At 41.3% G+C, this 21,380-nt stretch overlaps 1 protein-coding gene across 9 annotated transcripts in view; it reads left to right on the top strand.

Annotated features, from left to right (window-relative positions):
* Positions 1-21,380, top strand: part of SOX5 (SRY-box transcription factor 5) — a 341,279-nt gene that overhangs the window by 155,489 nt on the left and 164,410 nt on the right. For all 9 annotated transcript variants that reach the window (XM_040595770.1, XM_040595774.1, XM_040595773.1 and 6 more), the window contains one exon: positions 20,249-20,335. In XM_040595770.1, coding sequence (XP_040451704.1) covers positions 20,249-20,335 — 87 coding nt within the window. The remainder of the gene's footprint in view (positions 1-20,248; positions 20,336-21,380) is intronic.

The following is a 21,380-nucleotide window of genomic DNA, read 5'->3' as shown; positions in this document are numbered from 1 at the left end:
ACTCTGAACCAAACAGCTTTCATTATGCTGTATAGTATGAAATCAAAAGGTAAAATTTTGTCTTTGGCTTCTCCTACCGTTTTCTGTTAATAGGGCAGTAGGAGATAGAAATGAAAAAAGTAACAGGAATCCCTTATCTCAGAAAGTGAACCTGGTGAATATTTTGAGTAATTTTATTTTCTTGCTGTTTTCAGAAGCAAACTTCTATACAGAGATGATCAATTTGATCAGAGAAAAGTCTTCTAAAAAAAAAAAAACAAAAAACAAAACACAAAAACCAACAAACAAACCGCCAAAACAGCAAACCAAACAACTTTAAGCAAGATCTCCATCAGTCATTCACAGGAAGATGTAGGGGATTTTGGTTCTATTTTTTCCAGTCTTTTCCAGCCTCCTACGCGTCTGGGTTATAGGTGGGGTCAAGTTGGGAAGTGTTAAAAATCAGAGAATAACAATTTTTGGTATGTTTAACGTTTATCCGAAAGTAAGAAAAGCCATTCATAAGACTTTTTTTAGTGAGTGAACTTTCCTAATAGTGTAAGAGACCCAGGTGATTCAGGGAGTCTCAACAATGTCTGCAATTTAAGTAATTATCTGAACTTTCAAGAGTTTTAAAGGTTATTCCCGTCACTAGCAACTTTAGGGAGCATGCAGTTTTTACTCTGTTGACTCTTAGCTGTTTTGTTCTTGCGCTGCTCTGTAGTCTTGACAGCAAATTGATTGAAGTTGCAGCAGGAAGGAGAGTGTGTGTGTCTGTGTGGCTCTGTGTGTCTCTGTGTGTGCCTGTGTGTGTGTCTGTGTGTGCATGCGTCTGTGTGTGCCCACACGAGCAAGCAAGCAAGCAGGCGAGTGTGCAGGAGAGTGCAGGAGAAGAGGTGCAGAGAAAGAAATGTGCCTATGTGAAATGTACCGGGCAGCAAGGCGAGGATACTGAATGGCAACATTTAGGCATTGACTGTGACATTGTATTAACCTTTTTAATGGATGTATGTAATAAAGTGACATGTAAATGGAGCACAAGGGGAGATATGACACTATATCTGGAAAAGGATAAAACAGTCAGTGAATACTGGGCTATTATAGCAGTTTGCAAACCTTGGATAAACTCAGTCAGCGGTTGTATAATTGGTTATTCAATCCCGACCCTTGTTCACAGCTCAAAGCCAGGAACACTGAGACCTGTTGCCAATTTGAGTGAATGCAGTGACTGTACTCGGCCGGGGCCTAACACTGGAGCCAGGCCTTTTCCTGTGGGCTGGTTTCCACCATGTCTGGGACTGGCGCGGTGACAGTAGCCCTTTTGTTGTGAAAGGCTGGCTGGTACTCCCCTCCTTTGCAAAATGTCTAACAGCTACACAAATATAAGAAAATAGGAAAAGGGACTTACTGTAGCTTTTCTCTTACCGAGTTAAGCATAGGGGCTTTGAAAAGGAGGCAGAGCCCAAGCAATAAGGAAAACCGAAGCGTGTTTTGAAATGTTATGGCCAGATAAGGAAAGCGCCATGTTCTTCCAATGTATGATACGAACCGTGGGGAAAACTGGATCCTCTTAAATCATGTGAGACACAAACTGTACATCCAGAGCGATGTTCTCCTGCTCCCTTTTGGAACACTCGCCCCTGTGTGTGCAGCTGCCTGGCCACCGGTGCCGAGCAGCCCGGGAAGCGCTCTCGGGAGGAACCATTGCTGCGGCCACTTGCACGAGCACAGGAGCTCCTGGGTGGACCTGCTGCATAAAAAGTTCAAAATCGTTGACGTTGTTGTCATGGGTTTGTTTCAGAACTGCTGGTATGGAGGTTGTCTCTCGTGTTATGGAGGCAGCATTGTGTAAGCCAGCTGGAGATGAACAGAGAGAGTGTTACAAGTACCCCGGTTCCCTCCACCCTCATCCCTACACACACAACTTTCCAGTAAAAGCAGGGAGATATTTATGGAATGTCCTGACTCAGAGGCCAGCTGTTTCTCTTCTAGTAAAATGGTAGTTAGAAATAAATCAGAAGAAGGTTTGATTTTGGTTGATGAAATAATGAATATTCAGTAATATATATAGAAGATGAGCCTAGATGAGCTAATGGTCCCTTCTGGTTTCCAGCTTTTTGTGAATGAATCTGCACTGCTATGAATCCACAGTTTCTCTTTTCCTTCCCTTTTCCTCCCCACTTTTCTCTAGCTTTCAGTAGTGGGATCTTGCTCCTTTACAAGCCTTATAGTTTCCAAATGTACCTACGTTACACAGTAGTATTTTTGTCATGTCATCAAACTATACCACCTCAGAGGGAAGGGAATTACTGACACAGTAGATTATGCACCATCTTTTTCAGTTACAAAATAAAATTGAGGTAATGGTTAAAAATTATATGCCTCTAGATCACAAAGAGATGGGCTTGGGGGCTAATCTCTTTGCCATTCTGATTTACTCCAGTTCAGAGAAAATAATACAGAGTGCCCGATTTAATGAAAGGCTGCAATTCAATCAAGAGGTTCTGCTGAGGTCATATAATATAAATGGTTACAGCACCTCTTGACTGAGTTACAGCCTTGATAATTCAGTACTTTGTTGTTATTTATGAGGGTAACTTTTCAAAGCAATCTGCATATCTCCCGCTAAAACCTGCTTTGAAAATTTTATACCATGATGTCATTGAAAAAGAATTTTTTTTCTTTTGGTAAGAAAAGAAAAAAGAAAAAAAAAACACACCAGCAAAATGAGAGGGGAAAGGAATGCATTGTTTTAGAATAGAAAATTAATCACTTGGAAATGGACTGGTTATTGTGAAGCAAATGCAGGAGTATTGAACTTGCGATACATGAGAAAAACTACAGAAACTCCTGCCGAGGCTTTTAATGGAAAATACACCACACCATCTCATTATAAACACAGCTCTGGGAGCAAAGAGTTACAACAGTGGAGAAAAAATGGCATTATAAATATATATACTTTTTAAATAATCATAGTTAATGTAGCTCAGCTTTAATTGAAGTATTGTATGGAGTAGCAGGAACACATTGTAGCAGGCACTCTTGAAATCTGAGTGTTTAGGGTGTTTCTGTTGAAGGACGTAGTATTGGATACTGGCAAAACTAGAATGGTTTGGTTGACAGGAGAACTGCACAGAGTCCATTGAAACCTATCTCTATTGATGTTGAAAAATCCACTCAACATACACCTCATCTTCTTAATTCCCCCAAATATTATCTGTTTTACATTACAATGCAATATTGTCTGCAAGGATAATGTACTGATGTCTCCTTTAGGTCAGTGTTTCCAATTCAGTGAATTGTAGGTGTCCGACTGGAGAGTCTACACTCTTCTGTAGAATAGTGAATGCTTGAGATGCCTCATTAATTTAATGTAGCTAAGAGACTAGTGGGCTTAAAGGATTTTGTAGTAGCCCCACAGAGAACTACCCAAATGTAATTTAAATAGGATGGAGGAAACTTTTTATTCCTTTATTTTTTCTGAGTAATGTTCAAAGTGGTAATAACTGCTTTTATATGTTTTAAACTTACAAAAAGTATCTGAAATACATATGGAAACAAGTGTTTCAATTAAACTCAGATCAGGGCTTTGCAGAAGCCTAGCTTTTGTGTAGAGCACTCTAGCATTGCACACCTATGGTGCTCTTTTTTTTTTTTTTTTCCCTCTGGCAAAAGGTAGATGGGAGAGGGGAAGAAGGATAAAAAGTATAACATACAGCCTACCAAGCAAACCCACAAGTCATAGCTGAGATACTCTTCTTCAGCTCTGAATTCTTGGGATGTGAAGTAATTTTCCTTGATCAATTGTTTTAGAATGTATTATCATTCACAAGATTGACTGGGAATAGAAGACTTTCTGTTCCAAATTCAGAACCCAGTAAGAAGTTCCATCTAGATATAGTAGAAATTTGAAAATTCAGAGGCCACGTTTCATAAAAATTTTGAAAAAGTTTGATTTTGGGATGGCTGCATTACATTTTTGCATTTCACTTTTTTGCCTGAAGATAAAAGATTTATTTTCTTTAAATAGGAATCCATTATTTCCATGAAGAAATTGTAGTTGAATGAGAAATGCCTATTTTTGCCTTTTCTGTGAAAAAGAGTTGTTTTATATTTTCCTTAATCCCCCGGCCATATAATAAATAATATCCTGGCTCTTCTGTTATATATATAAAGCAAAAGCTGATGTTGTAATTTTTAGTACTGTTCCATTTTCCACTACCTACCCTGCCATCCTTGCAAGGATAGGCATAACATATTCTATATTACGCCATAGAGTGTGACCTTTACTTTTTTAATTCGGCTGCCTCTTCTGTATTCCTGATTCAGCTTGTGTTGAAATAACTGGAAAGATGCTCTCTTTGATGTACCAGGAATTAGATGGGACCCTCTGGCTCCATCATCTGCTATAATGGGGCTCAAGAAATACATGAGCGAATGGGAAAGTTTCCCAAAAACATATGATGCTCTGTGAGAGACTTGGAAGGTTAGCCTCCATTTTACACCAGGTGTCTATTAAGGCACTTCCATTTCTTTAGCAAGGGAGTGGGAAGCTCTGTAGATGGGTGGTGTAGTGCTTAATGGCTGTGTTCACATAACTAGGAGGCTCTGAGTTTAGTTCGGTGGTTAGAACATAGAACAGAATAGAAGCCAGCACAGAATAATTCTTTCTTTCTCTTCTGTTCTTCCCTGTAACCATTGTATTTTACATGGCATTTGACCATGTCTATTTGTCATTCATGTGGCTTATTCCCCCCTCCACCCCCCGAGTACACTGGAAAATGTCGTTGAAGAGGGAAAGGGGAACATGGGAGGGCATGATTGTGTGGTTTTTGCCAGTTGCAACTCTTAAGACTTTGCTGAAAGCTGCAGTCATCAGTGTGGTTATGTGATACAGAAATTTATTCCATCGGCTTTCAAGGTATAGACTGCTTTCATTTACACCATAGCATCCCCCCAGGATTAAGTCATTTGTTGCTCTGGCATTTTCTTAAAGCCTGGTCACAAAAGAGAACTTTCTGAACAATGGGCCTGTTATCCTATTCAGCCTTTTCTGATCTATTAAATTCCCTGTTACACCATTCTGCAATTACTCCACACCCCACCTTCCCAGACCCCCTGTTCTCAAGCAATCTGGGAATTTGCCCTTGTCATTTGCCTCACTCCACAGGAGCCCCATATCCCTCTGTTTCCCCACACCACTTTTGATACTGACTCTGGGTCCTTTTCTGTGCTTGGTGTACTTGCACATATTTGGTGTGACTATCCTTCATACCTGCATACCAGAGAAACATTTAATATATGTTTATTCAAAGACTTCTCTATCTCATTCAGAGAGAGATAGGTTTAAAAAAATATATTTCGGTCTCAGCCCCAGTTTTATCTCAGGGTTGAAAAATAAAAGCTTGATTGTGTGTGGTTCTTTTTCCAAACATCTTTTACTAGAAACAAAATAAATCTGTGTGTAAACTGCATATTGCTGAACACTGTGTCTGCAAAGAGAGGTAGGTGCCATACATGAGAGGTCAATGTTAGTCGCAAAATTAAATCTCAAAAGATACAATTTCATATAACAGTTTGATAATGTTGTTATTCAGACAGAGTTCATTAACATATTTTAGATGAGTCAGTGTTAAAATTGAGGTACAGTTGATAATGGACTTGGATCGATTTCTTTTTTCACAGCAGCACCAACAGTTCTCTGACTGGAGTGATTTCTGTGCAAACATTAAAACTTATGTGAATTTCTTAGGGTCTTGGAGATAACCAATGTTCAGAGTTACTCCACAATGGTAATGAGACAAGAAGACAGAGCCAGGAATCCCAGCAGTAAAGTTGCACAGATCTGTGCACAGATCTGCTTTTTGGGTTCTTTCACAGATCTTTTTTTTTTTTTTTTTTTTTTTCCCCAATTTACTCTTTGTTTACAGATTTGGTCTTTATTTGAAGGAGCTATGACTTCCAAAGGTACCCACTTTTACTGCCAGGAGGATCATTTTTAGGTCTTGCAAGACTGCATTCCTGAGTATAGGTCCAGCTCCTTAGAATGATTTGTCTCAGATCACGTGTTATGATCCCTGTGTCCTGTTCCTTTAACCTAGTCAGTGCCTGAGATCATAGTTGTAGAGGCAATTTTGGGTTTGGTTTTTGTTTCAATAGGTAGGTGTGGTCCCACTGAGGGTGTGGAATATGAGGCCAGAGCCTTAGGAGAGACAGGGCATTGATTAGAACTTTAGATTCCTAAACACCCACGTTGCTGACCTAGTTTATTTGCTGCATTCTGTACCAGCCAGAGCTTTCCAGAAGATGCTTTTTTCATTTTGTAAACATGGAAGGTACAAATAATCAAAATGGTACCACAGATGTGAAGGTCACTGGTACTAGATTTCTGTGTGATAAAACAAAGTGAATCTTGTACCCATTTACAGCAGAAGCCAGATGTCTCTTCCCACCACACCTAAGAAGCAAAAAATAATGGGATGTTGCAGAGAAGGTGGTCCCTTCCAGGTGGTTCTTTCTTCATTTGAACTTCATACTGCTTCTGTTCAGTTTAAGCCTCATCTTCGCTGATCTTATAGAACTATACAGGTGAATGCTTTGGAATTGCAAAAAAAAGAATTTATTTTGTTTATGGGAAAGACCTCATTTCAGTTATCCTCAAGCATCACAGACAGGCCTTCTCAAACAGGTAGTTTGAGAAATCTGGGAGGATGAGTATACCTACTCCTCCCCTTGTTTTTCAATGGAACAAATGAGATCCCAAAGCAACAAGGACAAGTTTGTTGGACAAAGTGGGAGAAGGTACTCTCTAGGTGGCAGTCGATGAGATTGGTAGCCCAGATGTGAGGAGACTGTTTTTTGTTTAAACGTAACTTCCCTTCATCAGAGGAAATGTTGACATCCTCTGTATTTCTGGGGTCTGTGTTCTTTTTACTAGAGAGAATGTGGTGCCTCTGGATGGTCACATTGTGTAAAAAGCTGCTCAGTGAATGGCCTTAATTCTTGGAAGGTATTCTGTTCCTGCCCTGCATTCACCTTACTGGTCCTTGGTGATTCATGAAGCCATCCTGAATGCAGGTGATCGATTGTTCTTGTGAAACTGGGCAGCCATTTGCAGGGGAAGTTTTATCATCCTGAGGTGAATGGAGGAAGTTTTCTAAAATAGTCTGAAAAAGTTCTGCTGCAGGGTATGAGTATGATTCCTCTCTGATAAAAAAGAAATGTTGGGTCCCTTTAGAGTGCTGGCAATGATTTAAAGGCATAGTTTATGCTTGAATCAAAATCCTATTGTCTTTTCTGATAGCAGAAGTTCACGTTATAGCTCTTTACCTCCTCTCTTTCACGTTTGCCTGGGCTGTGGCAGTTATCTATTGGATGGCTGGGGAATGGGGGAGCTCCGGTGTTTGTGAGCATTTTCAATAGTCAGCGAGTGGCTGCAGAGTCGCCCTGACTCTCCTACTCCTTCAGTGCATTGTGTAATATAAGTCTTTTGGATTTTGACAAATGAGTCCCCTTTCTTGGTCTTGTTCTTTCCTTGTTCTCGGTATTGTTTTCTTTGTCTCTCTTTTCTTTCCCCCTCTTTGTCTTTTCTGCTTTTACTTTCTGACTTTCCTTTCCCCTTGTCTAGAACTGTTACGTTAAAGAGCTATGCATAATAGACTTTCTCTGATTTCTCTTTGCTGATTTGAGGATCACCTGTCACCACTTTTACATGGCTGAACCACCCATGTATCCTGATGTTATTTCCTAACTCAGGAAGAAAAATGCTAGATCAAAAGGAAACCCAGTGTATTTCCTCTCCCTATTTACGCCGAAAATAACAGAGTCCAAAAAATCCATGAATGGAGACAAGTGAGAACAAACAGAACAAGTTGTCAAGGCAGATGGAATGCTGCACTTTGGTGGAGAAGCCTGTGTGCAAATCTTGGAGGATTATTTTAAGCAAGTCCAAAGATGACATTAGCTTTAATAATTTCTACTTAATTTGACATAATGATTCCATGCAAATATAATCTACATCACAACTAGCAGTCTGATCTACTGTGAAACTACCTGCACTTCAGAAGCTTTGATTTATAGTATACATCTTTTCATTCTTCTTCTTATTATTATTATTGTTCATATCTTTCTGGCATCTGGCAATCGATGATTGAGATTTTGTTTTCACATATGTTGTGCAAGAGGAGTTCAGGATGTGTACTTGTTTAGCATCAGGCGTATGTGCTTTAATTCTCACTTCCAGTGGTAAAACAGTCTGTCGTATTTTTAAAGAGAATAGAAATCTGAGCCTACTATGTGTTTTCTTGCTTGTTTCAGGGGGATATCCTTTTCAGTTTTCTATTTTCAATTGTTTAAATCCTTTTAATGGTTTTATTAACATCCCAAATGAGTATTTCATGTTTTTTTCAATATTATCATTAGGTTGAAATTATAATACTACACACTCTAGGAAGTGCGCAGACAATCTGATGTCTGTAGCCCTTTCACTACACAATTCTGTCAACTTATGATTTAAATGAATGGGTCCAGATAATCAAAAGATGTATGTGCTCTTACCTCAATTTGATTGATAACATGTGACTCTAAACCAACCAGTTCTGTGATATGTCAATATTTTGATGGTTTTTAGCATTGTGCTTTCAAGTATATTAGTGCTTCCAGGTGACTTACTTTGTGGCTTACTGATTTTGTTTGGACGTGGAATTGCCTGATTTGCCTTCATATTTACCTGGTTTGCCAGAACAAGTGGCAATACAATGTCTGCATTTGATGGAGTGTTACATAAATTGATTGAGTAACCTCAACTAGTCAATATATGTGTATGTATGCACATATTCATTATTAGGATCAGAAAACATTTTGGCATGTATTTTTCTCCTAGTGGTAACAGGTCTGAGTGCATCATTTAAATGGGCGCAGTCATTTTCATTTAAGGGAAAATTAACTTTTCTTCCATCTGCCATTGTTTTCTGAAGGGCATTATAATATGGTCATTGAAATGCTTAGAAGGGTAAAGAAAAATTGTGTTAACCTGAAAAGAGGGAATGTCTTACTTATCGCCTAACCTTGTAATTATCCTGCAAAAAAAAATAAATGGGGGGGGGACAGGGACGGGACACATGACACCTCTTCTTTCTGTCCAGCTTCCACCTCCCCTTACTCTTGCTGCCACCCCTGGCAGTGTAACTAATGGCCATATCTGGATCCAGCCCTCCCCACCTCCCCTCCACTGACATCATAAATTATCCAGATCTAAATGGACAACGTTCATTAGCTGTGCACTTTACAGAAAGAGCCAGCTCAGGAGCTAAGCGCTCGCCCATTTTTATTAAAAGTTAAAAAGCTCCTTGCTGTCACGGAAAGGGGAGGTTGGAGGAGGTACAATGGAGGACAGTGCCACAGAGCTAATAAATAAAAATAATAACTATTACCATTGGTTGAGTGACCCGGGGAGAAGAGCACTACCGAGCCATTTGTTGTTCCCTTTCACTTGTCAACAGCAGTGGCTTAAAAGCCTTCGCCATTGTTCAGGGCCTAATAGCACCTGTTGGGAAGATAGGAAGACAGCTGTCAAAAAAAATAAAAAAAAGAGGGGGAAAAAAAAAAAAAGAAAGAGGGTGGGGGTGGAGGGTTGAAACCAGTGATTAGTTCAGTAACATGCACTTTGGTGCAGCTGCATCAGGACATTTTGTGGCTTCCACTGGGAAGCGGGGTGGTACCTGCCCCAGCGCCCGGCCACCAGCTCAGCTCAGCTCTGGCCGCTTGCCGGGATGGAGGGGACTGATGGGGCGCTGGGTGAGGGGGACGAAGCTCCGGCTGCCTGTGTCCGAGAGCAGAGATAGTCAACCAAAAAAAAAAACCAAACCAGGCCTCAACAGCAGAAGTTGCGGTTTTGTGACAAGAGTGCTTGTTTCAGTTTCTTATTTCCTTTTTTTTTTTTTTTTTTTAATTGCATTGCTCTCCCATGCTGGCAATAAGGCTCCTCTTCCCTCTTTGTCAAGGTAAAGGTGACCGAGGGGCGAGGAGCCCGAGCTATCGACAGCTCCCTTTGCAGCGGAGTGGCTGGAGGCTGGAGGCGCGTACTGTTTGGTGGTGGGAAATAATGACTGGGTAAGGGCTGAAAGATAGACTATTTAGAAGATCGTCACCTCAGCTTCATCACGTGGGGTCCTTAGTTTTGGCATTTTGAGGAAAATTATGAGCACTTCAAGACTCATTTTTTTTCCATTTTTAAAAATGTTGCTTTGAGACTTTCAGGTAAAAAAAATGCCATAGTAACTGTATGTGAAGGGTTACATTGCTGCTGTTGAATTTAGGATTTTAGAAGTGGAGTGGTTGAGCTTCAGAAGGATTTCCTTGAAATTCTAGCCAAACACTGTAGTTCTCAATTTCTTTTTTTACGGTTATTTAGATTGTATACTTTTTGGCTCTCTTGGGGTTTTGTTTTAGGATTTTTTTGAGAAAGCACTTAATTACTTAAGAAGAGACAGGTCAGCACAAAAGATCTTTTCTGTCAGAGGATAAACCATGGAATCTCCCTAGAACATCTTTAATGATGTGTCAATACCCATAAAAACTTAGTGTATAGTCATCTTGTTGAATGCTTTTTTTAAGCCTTCTTGCTTATTAAGGATGTGCTGAACATGTAAAAAATTAGCAGACCAAAAACATTGCTCTCTGTTAATATTAACAAGATATTATGGCCCTTTAATTAGAAACTGACTCTGTTGGTAGCACTAATACAAAAATATATTTCAGGGGAATATATATTACAGTGGAGTATCTCTGTTCAAGTGAGACAGAAAAATAAAACTGAAGTGAAATTTAATGGTATTTAATTCCAGATGTCTCTGTTTTTATGTTGTTACTCTTGAAATAGTCTCTGGAAATATTAAAACATCTTTGTGGTTTCAGAGTTTCAGTGAAGCTCAGGCTTGGTATAGTGCCTCCTTCTGTCAACTGACACAGGTTTTTTTGCTGGGTGGACCACTCCTGAGAAAATCAATTCCTTCTTTCATTTAGAGATGCCTGGAATTAAAGAGGCATTAGAAAGTTGAAGAACACAGATTAAGACAAAAATCTCTTTTTACATGAGTAGCAGAGGTTTTTTTTATTTTACTCTTGCCCTTCTTTTCGTAAGGATTCCTGCTGGTGTAATTGTACCATCAATGAAAAGGAAAATGTTGCTGCTCAGGTGTTTGAAAGTGAGTTACTCTGTTGCATTTATTAATTTATTTCTTGTATATCAGGAAAGTATAGGGAACATTTTTAAAATTTAACTTATTTTTTTAGGTTTGTTAAGGTTAAATAACTTGCTTCGTTCTTATCTGTTACTTTTCTTAGGGGTGAAGAAGACAGCATTAGTGGGGACTTGGGATTGTTCTAAAGATTCTGTATGCTGAAATAGATGTTCCGGCAACAGTTGTGCCAGCGAAATGCCGCATTTGGCAGAATATGTTCACGTTCGGCTGTTTTGGCCAACTGGCCTGGATCTCCAAAGGCAGTTAGAGCCTAATTCCTTTCCAGAATGAGATTTATGCTCCTGAATGCCTTTGGGAATCCAAAGCACTGAGTCCCAACAAATTTCAGTGACAAAAGATATATTATCCTGTGCATAGCATCCAGTGCCATTCACGGTGCCTCGGTGTGCCCTTCTCTGGGGGACACAGTTGCTCTGCTGCAGAAATGGGGAAGGCAGAGATTGAATCAATCCTCGAATCAGCCATATCCTACTATGTATTTGCAAGGACAAGGATTTAGATGGAAGATAACTGAGCAGTGACTACAAACTACGCTGTTCCAGTGTTTCTTCAGAATAATTAAGCCATAGTGGTTTTAGAGGTATCCTGCAAGTAACGCGGCCCCATCCCCATGCAAATGCGAGGCAGCCAGCAGTGACTCCAGGCTTGATGCGAAAAGCTAGGTCACAGAGGTGTGAGTAGAGCATGCCACTGTCCAGCTGCCCTGGCACACAAATATGAATGCGTCCCCCGCAACAGTGGGACAGGTGACAATTGTCATACAGCAGCTCGCAACCCTAGGATATTATTGTTTAGAGGGTAAACAATGTACACTTAGTAGCCTTGATGGGGTCTGTTGTTGCTACGGTACGTAAGGCAGCAGAGTATGTACTCTACAAGTTAGCATGGTGGAAGTAACAGAGATTGAGCTGGAATTCCCTGTTGTTCTGAGGTGAGAGCAGGGATGCAGGCTTGCTCCCTGACTCAATACTGCGTTCGTAAAGGAGGTGGTTTTGTCAGGTATGCAGGCCCCACAAAGGCTTTGTGGACATTTTATTTATGTAGACATTGTCAGTCCAGAAAAAGTGTATGACAGTCAGGCTTTTAGAAATACCTGAATTTTTCACGTTCTGAAAGCAGACTCTGTCCTGAATCTGTGTACCAAAAATGTGGATGGAAGCTGAGAAAATTGAGTGTTGCCTATGTAACCCCAAAATGAACATAGACTCCACTGCTGGGAGACTGAAGGATTGGCAGAAGGTTTACATGACAGGCTTCATTTCTTGCATTGTATGTGTCATATCTGGAGTGTGACACTGCTCCCAGAGTAGGCGACCATTTGTTGAAACAAGACAGCCTGAAAAGGACACAGCTAACGGTGCGTTCAGGTGATGGAAACTAAAGATTTCAGACAATAGCCTGACTGTTCCTGAGGGTGTAGCTGAATGAAATGCTAGTTTTGGCCACAAACCTAGCTTAAAAAGTCCCTGTGCATGCCCTCCCTCTGTCCTGCTTAGCCATGTGTTCCTACCTTGTGCTGTGGTTTGCTGGCTCCTCACATCCTAAGGGATAATGAGTTCAACAACTGGTAGTATAGTGTATCTGAAGACTACTCTAACCTTTTCTTCTTCATAAATGTCCTTGTGGTTTTAGGTAACTTTCTTGTTAGACTGGCAGTATGCATTGGTGAGCAGTTCTAAAAATAACTGCTAGTGTATTTGTAGATTGAGTAAAATCGTGTTTTTAGTGGCATTCATAGATTACTGATTTTGATTTTAAAATCTTGAATAATTTATTTCTTGTACTACACAGCCTTTTCTGGCTATGTGAATTATTTTTTTTTAGCACAAGAAGCAGTACTCTTGCACCAGAAATCACAATAAAAATGTCTTATCATTCATGTAGTGTGTACTTCATTAATGCAATATTATGGGTATTAGAGAAGACAGCCAGCAACCTGAAGACAACTGTTCTATTATTTAAGTGTACACAAAATTATGCAAGTATGTGCAACAAGAATACTACAGTAACCTGGTGTCATTGTACATCACAGGTAACTACGGTCATCTGTGGGTACAGAAGTTGATTTTATCCTCTGAAATAAAATGCTATGGGAGCTAATGTGTGGCTGGAGCTAACATGTGGGACGGGAGGTTTCAAGAGCAGGAAGGCTGGTTATCCCTGCCAAAGAAGGGAGCTTTTTAGTAGGTTTGGAAGCCACCTATGGACATATGTAGCCCAGCTGTTTTCTGCACAGTGGTTGTGATGGAAGTGGTGTAGTAAGAGTTGCACTATGATGAGCTGGCCAGAGCACCGTAGCTTCCTAAATATCTCATTGAAATGAGAATATTTCATTCGGCTCCGTGAGTTTGTGCCCAAAGTCCAAAAAATATTCTGTGTGTAAAAAACCTCGAAACAACAAAGGACCCAACAGCACACTACTTTCTGCCCAGTCAGAGAAGCCCCAGGTAGTATTGTCCTTAGCACCACATTTTTGCTTATTATGCCTGAGCAACTATGTCCTGCATTTGAACAGTATTTACATTTATAGAGGTGTTTCCTAGTGTCTTCTCCAAAAGTTTAAAATGCTTTTAGACTGGTGAAAAATTGCAGTACTTCCTGGAAGGCAAGAGAAAAATGTATGTTGTGTGGTCTTTGATTTCCAAATTTAAATACATTCTGTGTTGTGCCTGCTCATGATTCATAGTGTCTTGCCTAGCTGCAAGTAGTTCCCTAAAAGCATGATTCTGTTGATGGAGAACCGTATGTGTATGCAGATGCTGTGTGTCTATGTAACCTGCTGATACCAAACATTTCTTCATAATAGTTGCTTTATTTTCTTTGCTATGAAAATTGTTTCTGATTTTGTATAGGTATGACCTTCATAATAAGAAATGGGTGCCTAAAAAGAGAAATTTCTTGTGTCTGACTATGTGCTTGTCTGCTCTTTCAAAGGAAGAGTGGAGATCTGACCTTAATCTTGTCTCCTGATTTAAACCAGAAAGGGTTCGTTGTGGTGCGTGAACACAGAACAGAGTACCAGTGGGATGGCATGTCAATAGCTGAGGGTTGTAGAAATGGTGAGTGGAACTGTGGCCAACAGGTGTAACATATTTATGACCATGGCAGAAGAAAAGAGTGAATAATGGATGGAGGGTATTTGCCAGCTCTTTCATAATATAAAGTGCTTGCCAAAAGTGGAAGGTATATCAGCCAATGCTAAAGTTTATTCGTGATCATTTGTGCCGACCAAATACTTCTTCCTCTAGGAATGACACGAGTTGGCAGGAAATGTCTGGTGGTCTGGCTGGGTATTGAGCAGCTCCTGGCTTCTCTCTGCTCTGCTACACTTCATGTCATCATCCTTGCTGAGGCCAAACATCTTTCATTTACTTTGTTCTAAGGAGTCTTTCTCTTTCATCCCAGGACGAGAACTGTTCACAGTAGTTATGGAGGAGGGAACACTTTGGGCATCTCCTTCAGAGAGCACCCGTGCTCAGACGCCCACACACCACGAAAGCAGGACTCCTACCGTTCCTGACTCGTGTTCGACATAATGTCAGCCTCCTTCCCTTTTACGGGAGAAGCTGTCTCTTCTTTACAATGTCAGAGCTTTGCTTTCCCCTTTCCTCTTCAAATATGGTTCTTCTGGAAGCACCTCATGTGGCGATGCCCTGTCCCACACCTTGTTACAGCATGATGGAAGTGCATGCCTTTCTCTGGAAGCAAGCAGCTGCATGAGACTGAAGTGTGCTTTTAGTAAATAATCAGCAGGAGCAGAAAGAGGTAATAGGAAGAGATTTGGCAGTGAAGACCGTTCAAAGCTTTTCTAAGTGGATTTCCAGGACTGTGACCCTGGAGCATGGATTGAAAAGAGCTACCAGAGAGGTTAGGCCTGAAGGGAACACTGCGCTGTGGGACTGCGTTTTTGGAAGGCTGCCGAGGCAGGTTCAGGTACACGTGCATCTGCACTGCCACTGAATTGAGAGTAGGATTAGGTCATTCCCAAAGGGGAGTTACAATGCCTGAAAAAATTAACACAACTTCTGGAAGCAGACTAAATTAAATAGAAGTCTAGCAGACTGTGCTAAAAGTGGTGCCTCTTACTATGGCTTTGTAGCCTTAACCACTTCTGGAAACAAACTGCTGCTTACTCGGTGTGAAAACTTTAAGTCTTTTAAGCAAATAAGTTGATGAAGCTATATTTAAACTTCAAATACAGAAGTAGAGGTACAGTGGCACACTTGTTAGCACACAAAAAGTTAGATTAAAAAGCGATGTTATGTTACTTAGATGCTTTGCTTTCCGTTACTGTCAGAGCAATACAGCATATGTATATGCGTGCCCAACACATACAGATCAATGCATACGTGAGTCTGTACATGCAAATCAGAGCAGTTAACATGGGACTATTGCACCAGTGAGAAAGTGGTTTAATTCTGTGCACTGAAGGCCTGTGTGAGAATTGCTGGCTGCTGGCATCGGTCTCCAGGTCTCATTGTTGTAGATGAGGGAGTCAGTCTCGATGGTGCTTGGCACAGGAGGGCAGGAGGGGAGGAGGGAGAGTGGCGGGGCCGGGGGGCACCGAGGAGCCAGTGTGCTGCTGGCACAGTTGGAGGGCCATTCACCAGTGGGTATTGCCATATGCAGTGATGCGAAGAAGCATATGCAAGCAACAGAGGCAAGGGTGAAACAAGAAAAACAAAATGTGCCGTAAATATCTCTAGAAAGAGCTAATGACTGACAAATGTGCTGAATAGAGACAGCAGAAATAATTTTTGTGGATGAATTTGTATCTCTATTAATTCAATCCGTCTTCTCTTCGCCAACATTGCCTTAATGATTCCTGTTATTCTTCCCATCAGTCTTTTTCTTTGGTACCCTACCCGTAATCCCCTTCTCTAACACCACTTAACACTTTTTATAGTGTTTCTGGAACAAAAATGTTTCCCAAACATTAGTGAATTACTGTTCACAAGCAACCCGTGAACAACTCTTCTGTAGATGTATTCATACTGTGCTGTGGATAGACTTGGAGTTGTTTTATTGTGTGCAGTAGGACCTACATTGCAAATAGGTAATGGGAGATATCCTTAGCTCAAGTGGGACTCAGAAGAAGAAATGGGGCTAATCCTGGGTTCCTCTCGAAGATGAAATTAGGAGACACTCTGAATAATCAGAACTTAGAGTGGCAGATCACACTGTGTATAGCTTTTTTGGAAATGCTAATATAGATTATCATAATGCATAGCTATCCTGATGCATATCCAAAATTTGTCACAATATGCCTCAGATTTTGGATGTAGGAACATTGTTCTGGTGAATCCAAGGGGAGAGTAAGTGGTAAGTGGGGATCAAGAATAGTAGTACCTGTCTGCAAGCCCCCTTTCCAAGTTTCAAGCTGCACGTTAATGTGCGCAAGCGTTGAAAGTTCTACTGACTTTCTAACAAATCCAGAGAACAAGTGCTTTGCAAACAAGATACAGTGTTTATTTCTTTTCTTAATTTGAGAGCATCATCTTCCCAATGAAGTCTAAAAAAAAAAAAAAACAAAAAAAATCAGACAAAAACCTGAACAAAAGATTACTTTTTTTCTGTATAATTCATGAAAGCTCTACAGTTGTAACCTTTTAAACAGTTATTTTTATTTAAGATGTGTAAATTTCAAATCTTTTTTTAATGGCGTATGTAAATGACATAATAAATGGTTGTTTCCAAGATATGGTGCATAATGTATTTCACAAGCATCTACTGAAATGTGATAGGTTGAGTACATGAATAGCATATTTTATGTAAGTACAATATGTTAACACGGTATATAATAGAATTAAACAAGCTGTAATTTAATATAGCCCTTTAGCTCTATAAAGCTATAGGGGTGAGGAAGCTATTGTCTTTCAGAATTAAAGTTCTTTTTAAGTATTAGCAGAAGGACACCGATTTGCTGATTCTAGATCGAAATTCTGTTGAAGCGCCTTATGTAAAAATTGCAGTTCAAGTCAAGGGAGGTTTGAAACTAAGTTAGTACATCAATTAAATATGATTACGTGGGGGGGGAGTTAAAGGAAAAAAATCTATATAATATCATTTTAAATAGTTAACATACAGTATTTCAACAGGGGAAGCGCTGATTAGATCACTACAATCTCTTTTATGCCATCAGGATTGCTGAGGGGCTTATAATCGTGTTAAATTTTCATATTACTCATATTCACACATTAATGAACAGATGCATTGTTACTATTGGGATTTTGCCATTTGGCCTTTCACATCTCTAATCGCGCTTTCCTACCGAGATCTTTTACCATTCTCGCAGAAATTCAGTCATTGATACCACGGCCGGTCCATCGCCTTCATTATCCTCCGCTCGTTTCCTCCGCCGGCTTCTCCCGCAATCACCGGCGGAGTCAGGTGGCGGGGTGCGGAGGAGGGTAACTCATTTGTAACGCTGGTCCCTCGGTCACCGGGGTGCGGATTGACACAGCGGGGTGCGCACACCCCCCCGCGCACGCATGCCCTCCCCGTAAAGTCACACCGGGGCCCGTCCCAGCGCTGCTCGCCGGGCGGCTGCGGCGGATCGGTGCGGGCTCCGCAGCCCCGCTTGCGGCGGGGCGGGGCGGGCGATGCCTCAGCCACGGCCGGCTCAGCGGGGCCCTGGCAGCCCCGGCGAGCGGCTACTGTTGCTTTAACGCGGCAAGTTAGACAGAAGACTTCTGTTTCTTGCCGAGCGCACCACGGCGAATATTTTGTCTAGCCGCAGGGGGAAAAGCTTTGTGGTGGACTTTGCTGACAATAGACTTTTAAAAGTAAGGCGGGCTGCTTTTGGTGCCTGCAGGCTCTTGGAGCCTATTGTCGGCTCACAATGGATTTCTCATTGCCGCATTCCTGCTTTGCAAAGATTTGTTAGCTTTTAGTGACTGACGGCCCTCTGCTACAAATACCGCGTTTGCTCTGGCCTGTTTACACGCTGGTCGAGAATTTTTTAGAAAAGCGGCGGAAAATAAAATAAATAAAATATTTTTTTTTTTTAAAAAAAAAGACAAGTGGCGGCGTTTGTTCGACCTATTCAGACATGTTTGGGAGAATGGTTTCCTTCGTGGGTGCTTCCAGGCGACCCGCAAACTTCAGAAGTAGCGGTGGAAGTGCCTCGAGCGTGGCGGCTTCTCCGTATCGTCAGCCCCGGCAGGGAAACGGTCATTGCACCGCAGCTTCTCCCATCTATTTCGTTAGGATTTCATTGCAGTTGTCGGGTTTCTAACAGAAAACTTGGCGTTCAGGCGCTCCTGGGTGACCGTGTCCGGGGTCAGCGCAAGGAGCGACCCTTCCTGCCAGAGCCTGCCCCTCTGAGAGCAGTTACAGAGGACACCGGAGCGTTGCAACGTGTATAAAAACGTTGGGGGGAGGGGGGGATGAAATAAAATAAATCTCACCTACAGCCAGTGGGATGCGGGGCCGCTGGGCTCGCAGCGCCCGGCGCGGTGCGGCCGCGGGGACGTACCTGGGCGCGGGCTCCCGCGGGCGCGCACCCCCCGCGAGGCGGCGGGCGGGGGTGGGGGGGGGCGGTGAAGAGCGGGAGGGCACCGTGTGCCCGAGCCACCGTGCTCGTTTGTGCGTCCGGTGTGAGGGGGCTTTGGGCTCGGGTGTGACAGGCGGTGTGTGCGGTGGGGACAAGGCGGCGCGCGGAGCCGGCCGGCGGGCGGGGGGACCCGGCCGGGCCCCCGGGAGCCTCCCCGCGGCGGTGCGGGGCGGCTGCCTCCGAGCTGGAAGTTGGGGCTTGAAGAAAGGAGGCAGAATTAGCCAAACGAGATAATGAAGGTTGCTCATAATGGTTTTTACTGTGGGGAAAATTAACCAGTTGCTAATAATTGTATGGTCTCTAGGCCAGACGGTCCCTTTGATAAGTTAACATGTACTCCCTTTATGCTCCTGGTAGGGGGTAAACAAATGCCTGAACAAATACAAATACACATAAACACAAATGTGGAGAATAGCAGTATATGTCTTAGATCCAGATAATAAGTGTGGGTATTGTTATTTAGATGGGGCATACTGGGACACTTATCTTTTAGTACACTCCATTTTCTAACTGAATGCAGTGCTAATCGTGGGATTGAAAGCTATTGTAATTGTGTACCCATCTAAATGCTGACAAGAATATACAATTACATTGTTTGGAATTGAGTTTAATGTTCTCTGAATTTTGTTAGCATTTATATTTACTTATGCATTAAAATTCTACACAAAAAGAGGTCAGAATACAAGAGTTACAGACATAAATATCAGACCCATCCACACCCTCGGTGCATTTTTCCTGAAAATACCGAACAAATATATTTTATTTTATTTTATTTTTAAAGGAAGTGATAGAATCTGAAATGAGCAAATAATGGGTTTCCATTCTAAGCAATGCCTTTTCTCCCTCTGGATTTTGCAATCTTTTAAAGCTTTTTTCATACCCAACTTTTTATTATTATTTATAATGTGCGTGTTACTAGAAAATCTTTCCACAGTATGCTTACCACCACACGATGTTTAAACACACATTATAAAGTGGATGTAATTGTAAAGACTCAGAGGGATATAATTACATGTAGCAGATTTAGGAGCTAATTCTTTGCTTCTCTCTCTCTCTCTTTACTCTGCATTTTATCAACATAATTATTTTTTGACTGCAGACTAACACCCAGAAATTGACAGGCATCCATTATAGGCAGCAACTTGTTCACCAAATTGAAAAACAATGAACTGCAGGTTTATATGTGCCCATTGTCATACAGAATTACCGGGGCTTTGTTCCACAAGAGGAAAAAGCTAATGGTTTTGAAACAGCAGGTGACAAAAAACTTTTTTTTTTCTACATTTTTTCCTACACCCCCCCCCCCCCCCTTATCAGTTTGTTGATGAAGTCATCATGAACTGGGGCCCAGAATAGGGTTGGCCTTATTTTTAGCAGATAGACTTTTAATGAGTTCTATTGTGGAGACAGTCATGTTGATTTGCTTACATTTTTTTTCCCCCCCTTCACTCAGAAACTCCCAGTATTGAAAAGCTACTATCAAAGGACTGGAAAGACAAGCTTCTTGCCATGGGATCAGGGAACTTTGGAGAAATAAAAGGTAATGCTGTTTCTGTGATAAAAACAAATTGAGAATGAATATACAGCCATCACTGGCTTTATGGAACTTTGTTTGTTTGCTCTTCTTCCCTTCCCCTTGAAACGTCGTAATTTGGGGCTTCAATGAAATGTATGCTCTCCATCTGTGATAACGTAAATAAATTAAATGGTATATTGCCCTAAGTGAATGAACTTCTGTAAAGCTTTTGTTGCATATATTCTGTGTTGTAAGAGGACATGTTCTCTTACTGGGTTGGAAAAAAAAGTCAAATCACATATCAAACACAGGCTTATGTGGTGTCAGAATGTAGCAGAGCTCAGCTTCTGAAATCTGAGGGTGATCAGAAGTCCTTGTTAATTTTTGGACAGATTTTGATGATGTAGATTTTTTTGACTTCTCTGTGTGTGTGTGTGTGGGGGGGGGGGGGGGGAGGGGAAAGAGCAAAGTTTGTGTAATGATACCTCTAGGTACCGAAATTAGGCAATGCAGATTTTAAAAGACAGCGTACAACATCTGTGCGCTAAAGCATGTTCTTTTAAAGCTGTACTCCAGAAGGAAAATGACAAAATTTGACCACTCTCCAGCAGCAGTAGCTTCTGCTTTGCCAAGATATTTCCCCATTTTATATATGTGAGGTCATTTTAGGGAACCTGTAGTTGTTTGTTTTCACGGAATTTAATATTTTTATAATTCTTCCTCAGGGCTTGTGATGAGGAACCGACTCAAAATACATGTGCGTAAAAAAATTAGTTTTCAGAGCAGCCATTATCATTCTGAAAAGAAACAGTGACTCTGATTCTTCTCCCATTCGTATCAGCATACATCTGGAGTAGAAAAATCCAAGCCAATGTTGTTTTGGAAATGTGAAAGTAGAATGAGATTTAAATGAAACCCTTCTTTTATGTTTATAAACTAGATTTCATTTCTCTTTGTTATTTTTGTTTTCTTTGCTTACCAATGTTGTCCCTGATAACGAGATCCTCATTCAGGCCGGCTCCCAAACCTTGTGCCTGACAGGTTTAAGGGCCTTCTGCACAGGAGGTGG

Source organism: Falco naumanni, chromosome 5 (genome assembly GCF_017639655.2).
Source record: "Falco naumanni isolate bFalNau1 chromosome 5, bFalNau1.pat, whole genome shotgun sequence".
Taxonomy (NCBI): Eukaryota; Metazoa; Chordata; class Aves; order Falconiformes; family Falconidae; genus Falco; species Falco naumanni.
This window is presented reverse-complemented; position numbering and strand designations above follow the sequence as displayed.